This window comes from Rattus norvegicus, chromosome 3 (genome assembly GCF_036323735.1).
Source record: "Rattus norvegicus strain BN/NHsdMcwi chromosome 3, GRCr8, whole genome shotgun sequence".
In the NCBI taxonomy this organism is placed as follows: domain Eukaryota; kingdom Metazoa; phylum Chordata; class Mammalia; order Rodentia; family Muridae; genus Rattus; species Rattus norvegicus.
In genome coordinates, this window is record NC_086021.1 from 76,456,261 (window position 1) to 76,472,700 (window position 16,440).

Here is a 16,440-nt window from a genome sequence, read left to right on the forward strand (position 1 = left end):
ATGGTCATGTAAGAGTGACATTAAGACGGGGAGAAGGAATGTTCTCCTTTGAAATCAGTGGCCGCCTTTGGTGATGGACGAGATGAAGACACAGCCTTCCGTAGTCTTGTCTTTTAAGCGCAGGAAGCCTGAATGCATCTTGCCAGAGAAATGGCATGAGTCTTCAGCATGGCTGCTGACTTTGTCTTTCCCCTCTCTTCTTACTGTTCATTTCCACCCTTGTATTTCTGTTGTCTGGTTTGTCATTATTTTCCCCTTTTTGTTAATTATTTCATGTTAAATTATTTTTGAAACACCATAAGCTGAGCAACCTCTCCGTGTAGTAACAGTGGATACCTGTCTATTTCACTATCTAGTCCCTCCTCCCATGTCTCCATCCTCCAAGTCGGTGAGCACGCCAAGTGAAGCTGGAAGCCAGGACTCTGGAGATGGCGCCGTGGGATCTAGGTATGTAATTCTTTCCTAATATTTTAATGATAGAATAGAATGCAGTCAGTGCCAGATGCTGTCAGTGCTTTAGAGAGAGTCTAAGTATTTACGTTGACTTCTTACTTCTTAAACTCCAAACAGCATAGACATTCTCTGCTGTAAATAAATTGGGGTAACTTTTTGCAACAGTATTTTAGCTGTCGTGTTAGTAGTAGATAGCTGTGCTTTTATGGTAATTTATATTAAAAATAGATGTGTTCATGAATTTGAATGTTATACTTAAACAAATGTACTCATTGTGTGAATGTTTTGACTGGGAACAATGTGAAACATCTTTGTTGTGCCTGATTTTTCACATGACAATTGAACATTGAAACAGTTCAGTTAAACATCACAGTTCTGTTGTATTAAGTAGCTGATTCTGCTAAATAAGATGAAAAAAATAATCATAGCACAAAATGTCAGCCAGAAAGGTGGCTTCCTGAAGAGGACTTGATGTGGTTCCCAGCCCACATCTGCCAGCCCACAGCCTCTGTAACTATAGCTCCAGGGGATTTGACTCCTGACCTCTGCTGCACTGCACACACACACACACACACACACACACACACACACACACACACACACACACACACAGTGCACACAGACAAACAAGGTGTGTGCACAAGTGAAATACATCTGTGAAAGAATGCATAAAGTATCAGGTACAGGAATTGCAGCCAAGGAAACATTGGTTTACTTATAAGGTCCATTGAGCTCATGTCTGCCTTATAAAACTGTTATTCCAGTTTATTTTAGGATTCTACATACATGTTGAAACTTGTTTTTCAGACATTCAGTAATACTTCATCTTTTTTCTAAAAGCCATTTTGGGACAAGTATCAATTCTTCCTGTGTCCTTTTTGTACATGGCAATTGACAAGTTTTTAGTTTACCAGCCCCCTCTTACAGCTGAAGTGAAAGTAATCACAAGTCAATCCACAGCTGACTGAGAATCCTTATTTGGGGCCAAGAAGTTAAAAATCCTGCCCAGGAAAACATCTTAGCATCATCTTAAAGGCTGGGTTATAGCTCACTGAGGACGTATCCAGGATGTGCAAAGCCCTAGCTGTTGGTACCCAGCACTACAAGAAAATAGTTACTGAAACTTTTCAGTTTTATTTTTCCCCCTGCATGTGTATGCATGTGCCCTTCTGGTTGAAGATAAAAACAGACAATAAAGTCTGATAGAGAAAACAAACAAAAAAACTTCACAAACAAATCCTGCAAATAAAAGTGGTTGGGTAGGACTGGAGAGATGGCTCAGCAGTTAAGAGCACTGACTGCTCTTCCAGAGGTCCTGAGTTCAATTCCCAGCAACCACATGGCTCACAACCATCTGTAATGGGATCTGATGCCCTCTTCTGGTGTGTCTGATGATAGCTGCAGTGTACTCATACACAATTAAAAGAAAAAAAGTTGCCCTGTGTCCCCACACACAAATAATAAATAAAATTTTTAAAAAATGGGAGGGTTTGGGTGGTCCAAGAAATCAACAGTATATTCAGTTCCAAAATAATCAGATTAACATTAACAATTAAAAGGTACAGATTGGCCTAGAGAGATGGCTCGGCTGTTGAGAGCACGTACTCCTCTTACAGAGGACCGTCTCTAACTCCAGTTTCAGAGAATCTGATGCCTGCTTCTGACCTCTGCTGATATCATGCACACATGCCCTGAATAGACATACATGCAGGCAAAATATACAAAAATATACATAAAAAATATAATCTAAAAGTAAAAGGAGAGGAAAGCTGGCTGACTTGAATCTGAGATGTGCTCTCCAAACTGAGGACTATAGCAGTGCTATTGTTGGAGGTAGACGGTAACTCATATTTAAGAAGAAAATACTTTTCTCTTGACAAGTAATATTACTGTATTAACTATGTGTTTTGAAGACAGTCTATTCTAAATTAATTTTTAGACTAGAGTTGCTTGGTTTATTCTCCCCTGCTTTTTGTTTTTAAGACAGGGTCTCATCGTGTACCCTGGGTAGTTTGGGACTTGCTCTGTATGGACCTGGCTGGCCTCAAACTCTAATTCACTTATCTTTGCCTCCCTAATGCTAGGATAAAAGGTGTGTGCCACCATGCCTGACACTTCCACATTCTTTTATGTAAATATGCCAGTATTCCTTTAAATATCTAATATTTAGATATCCTCAACTGATATTTGCAAGTGAAGGATTTTTCTCGTTTATAACCAACATTATAACAGTGAAAATGTTCCTCAACGTAAGTTACTATGTTTACTAAATTTCTTTACTATTACATATTATTTTTATTTAAATAATTTATAATTGAGCTCATTGTTTCCCATCTTAAAAAGGAAAGATTATTTTAAAGCATTGTCAGTAAGTTTATTTTTAAAGTACTGTGTAACATTTACTTAATTTTTAAAGTTAATATGGGTTAGAAGTGTCATCCTCCATGGATAACCTAGAAACTACTAATGATGCTTTGGAATATTGTAAATTGGTACAGGAAGTAAGTACTCGATAGAAAACTGTTTGTGTGTAGGACAGATAGATATTCATCAAATTGCCAGCAAATGCTGTAGATTATCACATAAAATAGGTTTTTTTGCTTTTACAACATACCACTCTAGTGATTGTATCATTAGCTTAAAGATGTTTTTCCAAACTGCTCAAAGGAGATTATCTGGTGCTTACAAATTGTATTTTAAGACTGACTGTAAGAAAAGAAGGAACGTGATAATTTAAAAGGTGTTCTTAGTGGAGAAAGAGTTTTTAATCTAAGTGTTTCAGGGAAGAAAAGAACTTTGAAGTTTTATTTCAGTGTCCAGTGAAAGCACTGACTCACCTGCAGATCACTCTGAAGAGGGCTGCTTTTCCATTTTACATATACAGATAGAAGCCTGAGTCAGCTCCAAGTTCCATAATGGAAGATAATTTATAGACGCTTAAAACAGTAGTAAAAAATGTGTTTCTCATCATATGGCATTAAATAGAACACTCAGGTCTGAAAGCAAAGGAGCTCCTCCTGAGCAGAGTGATGGTGGGAGAGTGGGGGTGAGAACAAAGTCTGAGAATGCCAGGTAGTCTCAGATTCGTCCACACAAAGAACAGGAGAAAGATAGAGTCACCATCGTAAGATAGGCCACTGTGGAATAACTCCTTAAAGATAGAAATCAGTGCTGGTGCTGCTGATTCTGTGCGAGTAAGTATTAAAGGATGAGCTACTCTCACTTTTGCATGTCGGAAGCTACATTTCATTGTTTCTGTTTACTTCCTTAATCATTTCTGGTCTGAAATGTAAGCTATAGCTATTCAGTAAGGTAATCCATGCTTATTCATCCTTTTTTTCTCTATTTTCGATTAGTTTATTTCTAAGAATTAGGGTTGTACTTTATATGTCTAAAGAACCTTTTCGGGGGCTGGGGATTTAGCTCAGCGGTAGAGCGCTTACCTAGGAAGTGCAAGGCCCTGGGTTCGGTCCCCAGCTCCGAAAAAAAAGAACCAAAAAAAAAAAAAAAAAAGAACCTTTTCATATTTCTCCACATATTTGAATTTGAATTTTTTTAGTATTGACCATATTCTGAAGAAGTTTTGCTCGATTTTAGACTAATGACATCCTCAACAAGGAGGTTTATGTTATTGGTCAGCTAGAGCCCTTGTATAATATAGAGGCTGTTGACAGAACATTCCTTGGAGACCGTCTCATCAAACCGCTTTTGGTTTAACAAAGCCCAAGTTTGTTGCTGTTCATTGCTCAGTACAAAGTAGGTCTTCACTGTGCCCTCTTTTCTTCATTGTACATATACCAGCCCTGTTTAAATCCTAAGCTGTTTCCTCATAAGAGGAAGGTTTTCTTTTATTTAACTAATTGTTTTTATTGAAAAATAATACAGGCAAGCTGTGAAATCATTTGTTGTATTAAAAGTTACAGAACAAGAACTAGTTTTTGTATTCTGTAACTTAAGAAGCAAAATATTCCACAAAATGCTAGTACTGAATTTAGAACTGCACTTAGCCTTTTGTAAGGAACTGAGAGCATTAAACTGCATTGCTGACATACAAGAATGCCTGTATAATAAAGCACCTTTTGTTCTGATAATGAGTGGATTTAGCTTAGGTGGAAAACATCAGATATTTACCCATCAGGCCATGATAAGACATCACCATTTATTTGGGATTGAGATTCTCCAAAACTTAGGTAATTCTTTTGAAAGGGAAAAAAAATCTATTTCTTTTCTGGAGACAGACATTCTTAGTTCTTTTCTAAAAGCAATGACATGTAAGCCCAAGGCAATGCTTAACCCATGAATTACAGCAAGGTCACATTTTGGAAACGTTAGCTATTTTGAATCCCAGTGGGATAGTCCTGGTTCTCTTACCAAAAGGCTTATGTGTTGACTCATTTCCTTTACCAGTATGGCAATTTCCTGCACACATTTAAAGCTTTGGGCAAGATTAGAATATGTTAACTGTTTTTTACTAATCTCTTTTTCATTAGGAATCTTAAAACATTTAACTCTTTCATAGCCTACTTTGTCTACTATCCATAGATAATGTATATTTGGTTTGTATGCTTTAGCTCATTGTGTCCATTTTGTGGCAATACTAGTTTCCCACATTCTGAAGATACAGTGAGTTATTGTGGGTTATGTGCCTGCATCTTTAACCACCTTGATGCTTGTTGCATTGGAGTCAGACCTAGGATGTGGGTTGGTTTTAGTCTTACTAACCAGCTCGTGTAGTGTTCAGTTGTGAATAGCATGTTAGTGTTAGCTGTTTACAGAGTGCATTTGCTTGACTAACTTCTGACTTTCTTACTAATGCCTCATGGTTGCCCACAACCATTTAGGACGCTGCACTGGGATACAGATCCATCAGCTCTTCAGCTCCACTCAGATTCCGATTTGGGGTATTGCATGGATTTATATATTCCCTCTTTAATAATTAATTTGCTTTTTTGTGAAACTGTCCTAATTTTACTTTGCTCTAGTTTCTAATATTGTGTCTAGTTAAGACAAGAATTATAATTTACTGTGAAACCTCATTTATCCTTTTATAACTAATGAAAGAAATAGTCTTCATGTGTAATTTTCTGGGTACCATAAGTTTGCCTACTTAAATGGCAAAATTCTTTATTTCTGTTTTTTATATAAAATTTTCTAAGATATACTAAAAACCATATATGTTTATTCATATATCTATAATGTGTATACACACACACACACACACACACACAGACACACACACACACACACACACACACTACAAGTATCTGCTGTAGCCATTGTCCGTGACTAAGATGCTCTTTTCCCTTGGTAATTTGAAGCTTCTGAAATATGCAGTCATGTACTTGAGTATCTGGAGCAAGAATACATAAGCCTTGCTGCTTAGAGGAAGTCTCACATTTTCCAGAAGACCCCTCTATGGCTGTGCCAGGTCTTCTCCCTCTCGCCTTCCCCTTGCTTCCTTACCTTCAGTAAATAGAGCTTTTGGAGAAGTGAGGTATTAGCCTTGCCCTTCTCCTGTAAAAACTTAAAAACTACATTGATTTCTGTTACTATTGGGTTTATTATGCTTTCCGGTTGGTAATTTGTCCCAAAACTGTAGTCGGCCCTCTCCTTTTTCTCTAGGTAAGCGAGTGATTTATTTAATGGCTGTATCTTAAACATCAAGAGTATGAAGTTCTTGGGGCTGGGGATTTAGCTCAGTGGTAGAGCGCTTACCTAGGAAGCGCAAGGCCCTGGGTTCGGTCCCCAGCTCCGAAAAAAAGAACCAAAAAAAAAAAGAGTATGAAGTTCTTATTTAAACTTTATCTCAGACTACTCTAGACTGATTCAAATATCCTTAAATCTTAACCATTTAGTTATTTGACTTTGCCCCCACCCCTCACTCCAAGGGCTAAGCTATTCCTGAAGTAGAGAGCTCATTAAAAATGTTTTACGGCTCACAGATAGTACCTTAGAGCAAGATTTTTTTGGTTCGTTTTTTTAATTATGTTTTTTTTCTATTGGGATGGTATCTTACTCATGTTGTCCAGGCTGGCCTCAAACTACTGAGTTCTGTGTCCCAGTCCTCCAAGAAGTGGGGTTACAGATGAGTGCCACTATGCCTGTTTCACAAATTACCATTGTCACTGCATTAATCTTATCCTACTCTTTTATAAAGAACCAAATATAGGTGTTAAAGAAAATGGAAAAATGTTTATATATACTAACAGTGACATATACTGAAGGTGTGTTTATACATGAGAAATTTAGTTCAGATCTAGGGAAGTTGCAGCAATGCCTATATTGGATGTCCTTTCAAGAGAGGTTTATGACTGAGGATTTTTAGCAACTGGAAAGCATAATTTAGTTTAAATACCTAAGAACTAAGAAAAAAATCTCTGAATAACACATAAGAAGTTATTAGTTATTTCCTGTTATTTCCCCCACTTCCCAAATCAGAAGTGACTTCTGTGGTTGATGATATTCAAGAAACCTGTTTAATTAGCTTTAGAAGATTTCAACCTTAGTGTGTCCACTATGAATCAAAAGCAACATTGACTATGTAGAGATTTTTAAAAGTTAAATAGTTTATTTTAAAGTCCATAATGATGTTTGATTCTATTGTCTAGCAAATGTAAGACATTAAAAAAAGGCTTTCCAGGTTGTCAGAATGGCGTGGGGTGGAGACATTTGCCATGCAAGCCTGGCTGCCTGTGTTTGATCCCTAGAACCAACGTGAAAGTGGATGGAGAGACATGACTCCAAAGATTTGTCCTCTGATCCTCCCCCAACACATACACACACACATAAACACACACACTCACACACACATACGCACACACACTTGTTTACAGAAAAAAAGAGAAGGCTTTCAACAGAAACCTACTTTCAGTCTTAAAGTCATTGTCTGCTAATGGTGAGTGGAACTAAGCAAGGGCTGGGTGAGGTTTTTGCCTCCTCAAGACAGTCTGGAATCATAACAGCTAGTTCCTGCAGCTCTGTCATGTGTAGCAGTCCATTCTGAAACTCCTGCCCTCACTGCTCCTGCCACACACCTGCCCTAAGAAATCACACTAGCTTTTGACAGTGAAGAGTAAGTGCCCTGAGTGATTCGGGAAGATCTTTTTTCTGTGCTACCTTTTAATCCTTTTGCTAAAGTAAAGCCAGTGAATTGGTCATCTCATACTTCTCTAGGAAATCAGGGTTTTAAATTTCAGTGCTAGATACAAATGAATGGTCAATTCTTAATTTTTAAAAATAGCATGCTTGATGAAGTTAAGTTTTATGATTTGTTGTATTTAAAGGCATCTATATTCACTTATTTAGACGAGGACCTATTAAACTTGGAATGGCCAAAATTACTCAAGTCGACTTTCCCCCTCGAGAAATCGTCACATATACAAAGGAAACTCAGACCCCGGTTACAGCTCAACCCAAAGAAGGTGAGTGTCCGACCCGAGTGTGATGGTGTTAGACTGCGTTAGCTGGGTAGATGTGGAATATTCCTTCCTTTAATGCTTGACATCTAGTGGTGATGGAGTGTGGTCTATGCACACATGGATGCACAGGGAGGCTACAGAGGGAGGATAGGTACCTGTCACCGAGCCTCCACAGTGCTGGAGTTAATAGGTACACACATGGGCTTCTGCCTGTTTTGTTGTTGTTGTTGTTATTGTTGTTGTTTGGTTGGTTTTTGTTTTTTTTGTTTTTTTAATGTGGATCTGGGGATTTGAACTTACGTCCTTATGCTTGCCATAGTGAGCGCTCTTACCCACTGAGCCATCTTCCTAGCCCTATTTTTGATGTTTTCTTAGAGAATCATTATAAAACTAGTAATGCTTCACAGTTTCTGCATTTATATATCTTTTAAAAATCACATTGTAGGGCTGGAGAGGTTGCTCAGCAGTAAAGAGTACTGGCTGCTCTTCCAGAGGTCCTGAGTTCAATTCCCAGCAACCACATGGCAACCCACAAAACCATCTGTAATGGGATCTGATGCCCTCTTCTGTGATTAAAAAAAAAAAAAAAATCACATTGTAATGAGCTCACAGATTAAAACCATCACACAGCTAAACTAATGTAGCCACTCAACCAATTACTAAGTCTTTTTTTTTTAATTATTTATTTAAGAATTTTAAATGCTGGAGAGATGACAGCTCACCAGTTGTGAGCACTGGCTACTCTTTCAGAGGACCCAAGTTCAAGTCCCAGCACCCACATGGCAGCTGACAGCTGTCTGTAACTCCAGTTAGTTGCTGACACCCTTACACAGACATAAAAGCAGGCAAAACGCCAATGTACCTACAACAAAAATAAATCACTAAAATTCTTTTTTTAAGAATTTTTAAACTTTTTACTTGATTGAAATTTTAAATTCAGTCTTCACTTGTCACCGATGTGTACTTTTTGAGAAGTAGAAAAGCTTATGTTGTATTTCTGTGTCAAGCTTGTTTCCAAAAGAGATTGTATACCATGGTAAAGGAAACATTATTTTCTGTAGAATGTAATGTATTCTGATAATACTGTTGTTTTTATTCAAAGTAATAAGGACAATATTACTTTGAATAGTATTGGTAGAGTGCTTGCCTAGCAGACATGAAGCCTTGGGTTCAATTCCCAGTACCACACAGATAAACATGTAAGCACTATATTTTAAGTTGAGGAGACATTTCTTTTCTTTTTATGGTTTTTCAAAACAGGGTTTCTATGTATAATAGCCCTGGAACTTGCTTTGCAGACCAGGCTAGCCTCAAACTCAGAGATCCACTTGCCTCTGCCTCCAGGTGCTAGAATTAAAGGCCCATGCTTTTAAGTAGTATTTAATAGCTAATGACTCACATGCACAAAGAAATATGGTAGTTTTTTTTTGACCAGCCAAACTAGTGAATTTATTTTTGCACATTAAAGAGACTTAAATAAGATTCTGAATATAAGTTCACCATCTCTTATCTAAAACTTTTGGGGATATATATATATATATATATCCCCAAAAGTTTTAGATATATAGATATATAGATATATAGATATATATATATCCCCAAAAGTTTTATATATATAGATATATATATCCCCAAAAGTTATATATATATATATATGGTTTTATAACCATTCAGCTTTTAGGAAAGCAGTAAAGTATATTACCATACATCAACACTCCAACAGAATCTTAGACATTGATGTTTCAGAAATAAGAGGTATAAGCATACTGAAATAGCTTTCCTCATGGTCATGTCAAGGTCAGTCACGACATATGTTAGGATTCTGGAGCCGTTGGCAGTTTGTGCATTTTGCATAAAGATTATGGGCCCATTATAAACTACTCTCTAATAATTCATGCACAGGGAACGTTTTTCCTATTATAGAAATTCAAGTGTGGCAATGCATACCTAAAGGAATTAATCACTGCTACCAACTTAGGAGAAATCTTACCTACCTGGGTAGTTAATTTTCTTGTTTCACTATGACAGCAACTACTGAGAAATATATTGTTTTTAAGTGTTAATTGTTGATGAAATTTGCATGAAAAGGTCTGATGAGTCCAGTACTTACTGAGTAGATCCTGATCACTATGTGATCTTAGGTGAAGACTATAGAGTCCACCTGTAGGATATCTGATGCCCTCTGACTTCTGTGGGCACGTGCGCGCACACACACACACACACACACACACACACACACACACACACACGCCACCACCACCACAACAACAACAACAATCCCAGACAAAGAAGCTAAAAGAAGAGGTGACTCTCAAGGCTTATCTGGTAGTAACTATTCCAAACCAAGTCTAACTGATCTAAGTTGTACTTTGTCTCTCATGTTGCCACGAAACACCAAACTGTGTGTATTTATGATAGTAGCCTATACTAACTAGTTTTAATTTTTTATAACATTCTAATGCAACTATAGATAGATAATAAAATTTTATAAAACAATGCCATCTCTTTTTCCACTATATCTCCTTTTAAAAATATTGACTATAGGTGCCAAGTTTATTGGTTTACAACTGTGGTTTAGCTACTCTTCAAAAGGGGAGTGTGGTTTAGACAGCATATTGGTTGTCTGCACCAGAGTAGGTCATTTCCGTGGTGATCTCTGAATAATGAGTGGGCACCTAAGCCTGCTCACTGATAATAGAGCAAATAGAATTCTTCTTCATTGACAGAAATGCAAGTGGCAAGGTGGGTAAACATAGCCCATTCCAGAGGGTTGTCTGCTCCACAGTCCTTTTCAAGATTCCCTGTGGAGACTAGATTTAGAGGTTCATTTTACAGAAGTCCATGTTTGTTTATTTACAGTCTAGCCAGTGTTCATTGCGTTTAGAGTGTCTGCTGTCTTAGTTAAAGCTTGGAGAAGAATGAGAAGCACTCATACCATGAAGCCTTTTTAGCCTTTGCAAGTACTTACAAAAATAAGATAATTTTTTTTAAATGTCATTACAGTTAACTTCATGTAGAAGTTTTAGAGACAAGAAGAAAAAAAATAAGATTTTTATAATGAAAACACTTTGTGCTTAACTACATTCATTACTTTAACTGGCGCTCCTCCAACCAGCCAGGATGGTTACCATTTAACAGTTACAAATAGGAGCGTTGTGGTAGCATGTTTGCCCCACGTTCATGAAACATTGGGTTCAAGCCCCAGCACTGCAGTTGTTGTAAATTGTAATTATCTGAGAGAGAAAAAATTCACCATAAAAACAAAACAAAATCCCTGAAGTCACACACCTAGACTGTAAGCTCGAATTCAGAAGGCAGTGTAGTCAGAGCAGGAGTAAAGTGAGTGAAAACCGGTCTTCAGTCTTACCAATTTCCTCTTATTTAAATGATTTCACTTCCCTATCAACACTAACCCTTTTAAAAGGCAGCTCCATTTCACTTTGTTTTCCTCTGTTTCTGGCCATGCTCTTGCTGGCAAGTGCACTCTGGTGGTACTGTTTCTGAACCAAGGTGCTTCCCTGCCTTTCAGCTCCTACTGTGAGTGAGATTGACTAAGGCCCTGTGACCACAGTCAATTCCCTTCCCTGCAGGTAAACAGCTTGCAGCAGGCAAGGACCACGCCCACAGGCACACTCCTCTTCCTCACTTCTGCCTTCACCTTTTACAAGTTTTAGCTCTTGAAAATAGCATTTTTTTCTTATCCACCTCTTTAATGTAGATTTTGTTATATATATATATTTTTTTTAATTATTAAAGATATTTATTTAAAGTAGGAAGAAATCCTCCGGGCTCTTTAACCTAACTAGCTTACTTACATCTTTGGAAGCTGGCCCGGGGAAGTTAGCTGATGACCTAAGTCTGCAGTGGGAGAAACCAGGGTTATAAGCAGAGCGGCCTGCCACTCAGTTCTTAACCGTTTCCTTGCGTCATTCCACTTTGGATGTGGAAAGATTTCTGATCGACCACTTATTAGTTTAATGAACCAGATACTAACGTTGACTAGCATTTGTAATGTACAGAAGACTGTTATATGTAAACAACTTGTAATCTTTTGTTGTATAATGTTACTATCTTCAATCCACACTTCCCACTTGTACCAAATCTGTGGGCCTTCTAGTAAATAACATACTATTAGCTTTATCTAAAATGAAGTGTATTTCGTGGTTTGGGTTTTTTGTTTGTTTGTTTTTTGGGGTTTTTTTGTTAGTTTTTGTTTTTTAGGTAGGATTTCCCTATGTAGCTTTGGCTGTCCTGGAATTTGATCTGTAGACCAGGCTAGCCTCAAACTCAGAGATCAACCTGCCCCTGCCTCCTGAGTAATGGGATCAAAGGCGTGCTTCACCACTGCCTGGCTCTAAAATGAAGTTTTAAAAATAGGCTCCAAAATAGTGTATTTAACAAATTAGTTTTAACCTTTAATATGTGAGAATGTAGGTAGAAGTGAAATTATGTCATTTATTCTTTATTTTGAACTAAAGGGTTTAAATCAGAATAAAACTATACCCCTAAAAATTATATTTAATAAGATTAAAGATAACTAGATTACTAATGATACCGATATAGCCAAAATAAAATCTAGTTTTTCTATTTAAAGATGTGCTGAGGTGGCTGGAGAGATTGGTGATTAAGAGCCCTGGTTGCTCCTCTAGCACTCCAGCTATCACGTGAGCACAGCTGTCGGTAACTCCAGTCCCAGCAGGAGCCAACACACTCTTCTGGCCTCTGTATGTACTGCACATATATGGTGAGCAGACATGCATGCAGGCAAAACAGTCATACACATAAAATAAAGATTAAAAAAAGACAATGTTGAGACAAAATTCCATGTTAAAGTAGATGGTATATGCCTTCTACTTATTCTTTTCTTATCCCCCCAACATTATATCTAAATGCAAAATACTCATGATTAAAATGTCAGCTGTTTCCCATGTTGGAAATAAAAATTATTAAACAAATATAACTGATTCTATTCAAGATATAAAAAACCAGAACTAAAAAAGGAATGAATCTTATCAATATACTGATACAACTTTGTCCCATTGGAGGCTGTCTTAAATATCCATTTGATTTGAAAGTATAAGAAGATAGATTCAGGGCTGGAGAGATGGTTTAGTGGTTAAGAGCACTGGCTGCTCTTCACAGGTCTTGAGTTCAATTCCCAGCAACCACATGGTGGCTCACAACCATCTGTAATAGGATCTGATGTCCTCTTCTGCCTCAGATATACATCCACATAGAGCACTCATACACATAAAATAAATAAATTAATATTTAAAAAGGTAGAAGAAAATGGATTCACAGGGCATGAGCAAGATGGCTTAATGAGTAAAGATACTTTTGCTGCCAACCCTGATCCTGTCTTTGGTCTCCAAGATCCACATTGTGGACTTTCCTCCATAAGTTATTTCCTGACTGGTTGCCAGTATTTATATTTCCTGAACAGCAGTGCACTAGAGATGGGATTTATATGCTGAAAATCATACGTGATCTATAAGTGGCAGTGTGTGTTTTTTATGGACTTTCTAAGATCTTGCATATTACTCTTTAAACACAGCTATTGTAGCATTAGTCAAAAGTGAACTTTATGGCTTCTTAAGTATGAATGGCGTGTAAATAAGAGAACCCGTTCAGAAGACATCTTTCTTCAGTTGAACAGAAGCCACCCACTTCACGGATGATTTAACTGATTAACCCACCACTCTGCTAATTGTTCTAGCAATTGGAATTTCACTCTTTGCTGTAGGTGCAGCTTAACTTACAGAACAGTTCTTATTCTCACCAAAATGCATCACAATTTTGGTGTTGTTTAACTTGAAGTAAAAATTCAGTGGTTCATTAAAGCTGGTTTTCACATGCATTGACAAGAGATGTGCCGTTTTAAAGTGACTGCTACCTCTCTGCAGTCTGTACTGCTCAGCTGTAAGCTTAGCTTATCTCTCAGGGAAAGCTTGGAGTTAACCACTGAGCACGCAGTAATGAGTATTCATCAGTAAAGCGCTGTGGATGGCAGTCTTCCAGCTTTGAGTCTCTTAGAGCTCACCATGTAAAGGGAGCATCTGAGGCAATCTTCACAACTGTGCTGTTGGATTCAGGGCCATATTAGTGGTCCTGGGGTTGTAAGAGTTATTAAGAAGGACATACTGATTCAGAGGACCATTCTTCTACTGTGTGTGTGTGTGTGTGTGTGTGTGTGTGTAGTAAATAACATACTATATATGTGTGTATGTGTGTATAGTATAGGTATATGTGTGTATAAGGTATATATACATATTCACACACACATATACATGTATATACATGTACATGTACATATGTATCTACTATGTGTGTGTATATATATAGTAGGTAATTACTTAAAATATCCTTTAAAGCAAAAATAGTCTATTTTTGTAGAATTTCTTTAGAGCAGCCTAATGTTTGCTTTTATATACTTGGAAAATTACTTAAATGACCTTTCTGAAACTTGGTTTAAATACTAGTTATAGTTTTTAAGCCCATGTTTAATCATTGTAGAAAAGGCTATCTGTTCATTGACTCTAAAATGAAATCAAAGGGGTGTGTTTAAAGACTCGCTTCTGACCATCCACCTGTCTTTGCAAATGTGTAACAGACACACACAGATCAGTGGCTGACACACTTTATCCACATTAATGTTTCAGAAGAAAAGAATGTCTGTAAACGAGATCTTTCCTGTTAAATATGCACATTAGGCAGTCACTTAGCACTAAAATATGCTGACTATATGCATTACAGCAGGAATTTGACACCCATCTTTGGGAATGGTACTTAGGAGTGGTGTAGTACAACCGAGGAGAGGGAGGGGACGATATGGGCTGGAGTCTGTAATTTATAAGTCACCATGCTTGAGAAGGACTTTTCCAGGGTGACTTGTACATCCCTAGTTTTAGAATTACATACAGTGAACCTGGTAGTTAATAGAATTGATTAGGAAAGCCAATAGTATTAGGAAAAACTGAGGTACATTTTTTTCCTCATATTAAACGCAAAAAGAAGAGAAAGGAGAAAGAAACCCACAGTGCTATGAGAGCAACACTCTTATTAAATTATTCTAGAAGTCAGCTTATAAGTAAACGTAATTAAATTATTTCATTTCAGTATCCCTGCAGATTATCCTGTGGCAGAGTTGCATTCTAATGTTGGAACAGTACAAGATAGAGTCACCATCAGGCATACTGTTTTCAGATTAATAATCCTTTGTGTATGAGAATTCATCTAAGAAGGAGTAGTGTCTTTCTGTTTCTCTATGTGATTATTTTGCCCAAAAAGAGCTTTCATTTTTTTAAGTAGCACAAAAGCTGTAATTGGCATGCTTTGTAAGGAAGTGTCAGTGCGCAAGAGAGTGGCGATCACTAAGAATTCTCTTACGTGTTCTTTCCCCTTTGCGCCACCGCCTCCTCAGCAGGGTCACTGAGATCACTAGCTTTTCTTGAAATGGCCATTTTCACTGGCAGGTGCATTATACCCTGTATTTTCAGATTGTTTTTCCATTCTGGATGTTTGGCAGGTTGATTGCTCTGGCTGCATTGACGGGGAAAGGGCTGACAAATGCGGCTGGGCTGGCTGAAAAGACAGTGATTACTGTTTTCCTTTGTGGCTGATTGAGGCCCTTGAAAGGAAAAATTTTAACCTTCACCATTTGGTTCAAAAGTATGAGCATATATTGAAATCACTCGTGCCATTTATCCCAGTTCTGTAAACTTGTCAGACGTAAAAATCGCTCAATTTCAAGTAATGTAGGATTGGCATACGTCATTATCATTCTGATTAAGTTGGAGGTTGTATCATTGTGTGCGTTATACAGTGTCATTTAAAGCTTTCTGTGCACAGGTACAGTTATATTTTTATTGCTTATACTATAGAGTTGGAAAGATTTTCTTACCTCTCTAAATCTAACACTGTGTGTGGTTTGGCAGCTGGTGTGGCCTACAAGCTGCATTTTGTTTGCAGGGTAAAGGCTTCTCTGTAGCCTCCTGGAGTGTGGGTAATTGCACAGGCTCACCATTGGGGAGAGACACAGGATTGGAAGCAGTCAAGCGGAAGAATGCTATGCCATCCCCTTGCCACCTTGCAGCAGAAAGACACAATCCCAGCAGTGCCATCTGGTTGCTGCTATCTAGTCAGCTGGCCTGACTGCTGGGACCGTGGCTTGGCAGCTGGTTCCCATCCTTGACCTTTTGTGTAGGTTGTATGTGTGTGTGTTTTAGATCATTTTGTACATGGGTCAAGGAAACGACTATAACAGACAAGGAAAGTCCCCTGACTGAATAGGCTTTCATTACTGGAGATGTACTCTGTTGCAGATGCCTGCTGCCATTCTCTGATACACAGCTAAGATGTGCGTGGACAGGAAAAATACATGCTTTTTTTTCTTTTTATGAATTCTACCTTGGTTTGTAGCAAGGAGATGGTAGGCCGAGTTATATAACATATATATATATATATATATATATATATATATATATATATATATACACATACATATATATGTATATATGTATGTATATATGTATGTATATATCCTATAACATTTTTAAATAAATTATTTCAA

The 16,440-nt window shown here is 37.6% G+C and overlaps 1 protein-coding gene across 15 annotated transcripts in view; it reads left to right on the top strand.

Annotated features, from left to right (window-relative positions):
- Dync1i2 (dynein cytoplasmic 1 intermediate chain 2) overlaps positions 1-16,440 on the top strand; it is a 51,162-nt gene that overhangs the window by 14,640 nt on the left and 20,082 nt on the right. For 9 of the 15 annotated variants that reach the window (NM_053880.2, NM_001270624.1, XM_039104115.2 and 6 more), the window contains 3 exons: positions 357-447; positions 5,295-5,354; positions 7,759-7,874. In NM_053880.2, the coding sequence (NP_446332.2) occupies positions 357-447; positions 5,295-5,354; positions 7,759-7,874 (267 nt within the window). The remainder of the gene's footprint in view (positions 1-356; positions 448-5,294; positions 5,355-7,758; positions 7,875-16,440) is intronic. The other 6 variants (NM_001270625.1, XM_006234346.5, XM_063283007.1 and 3 more) reach the window with 1 other exon arrangement.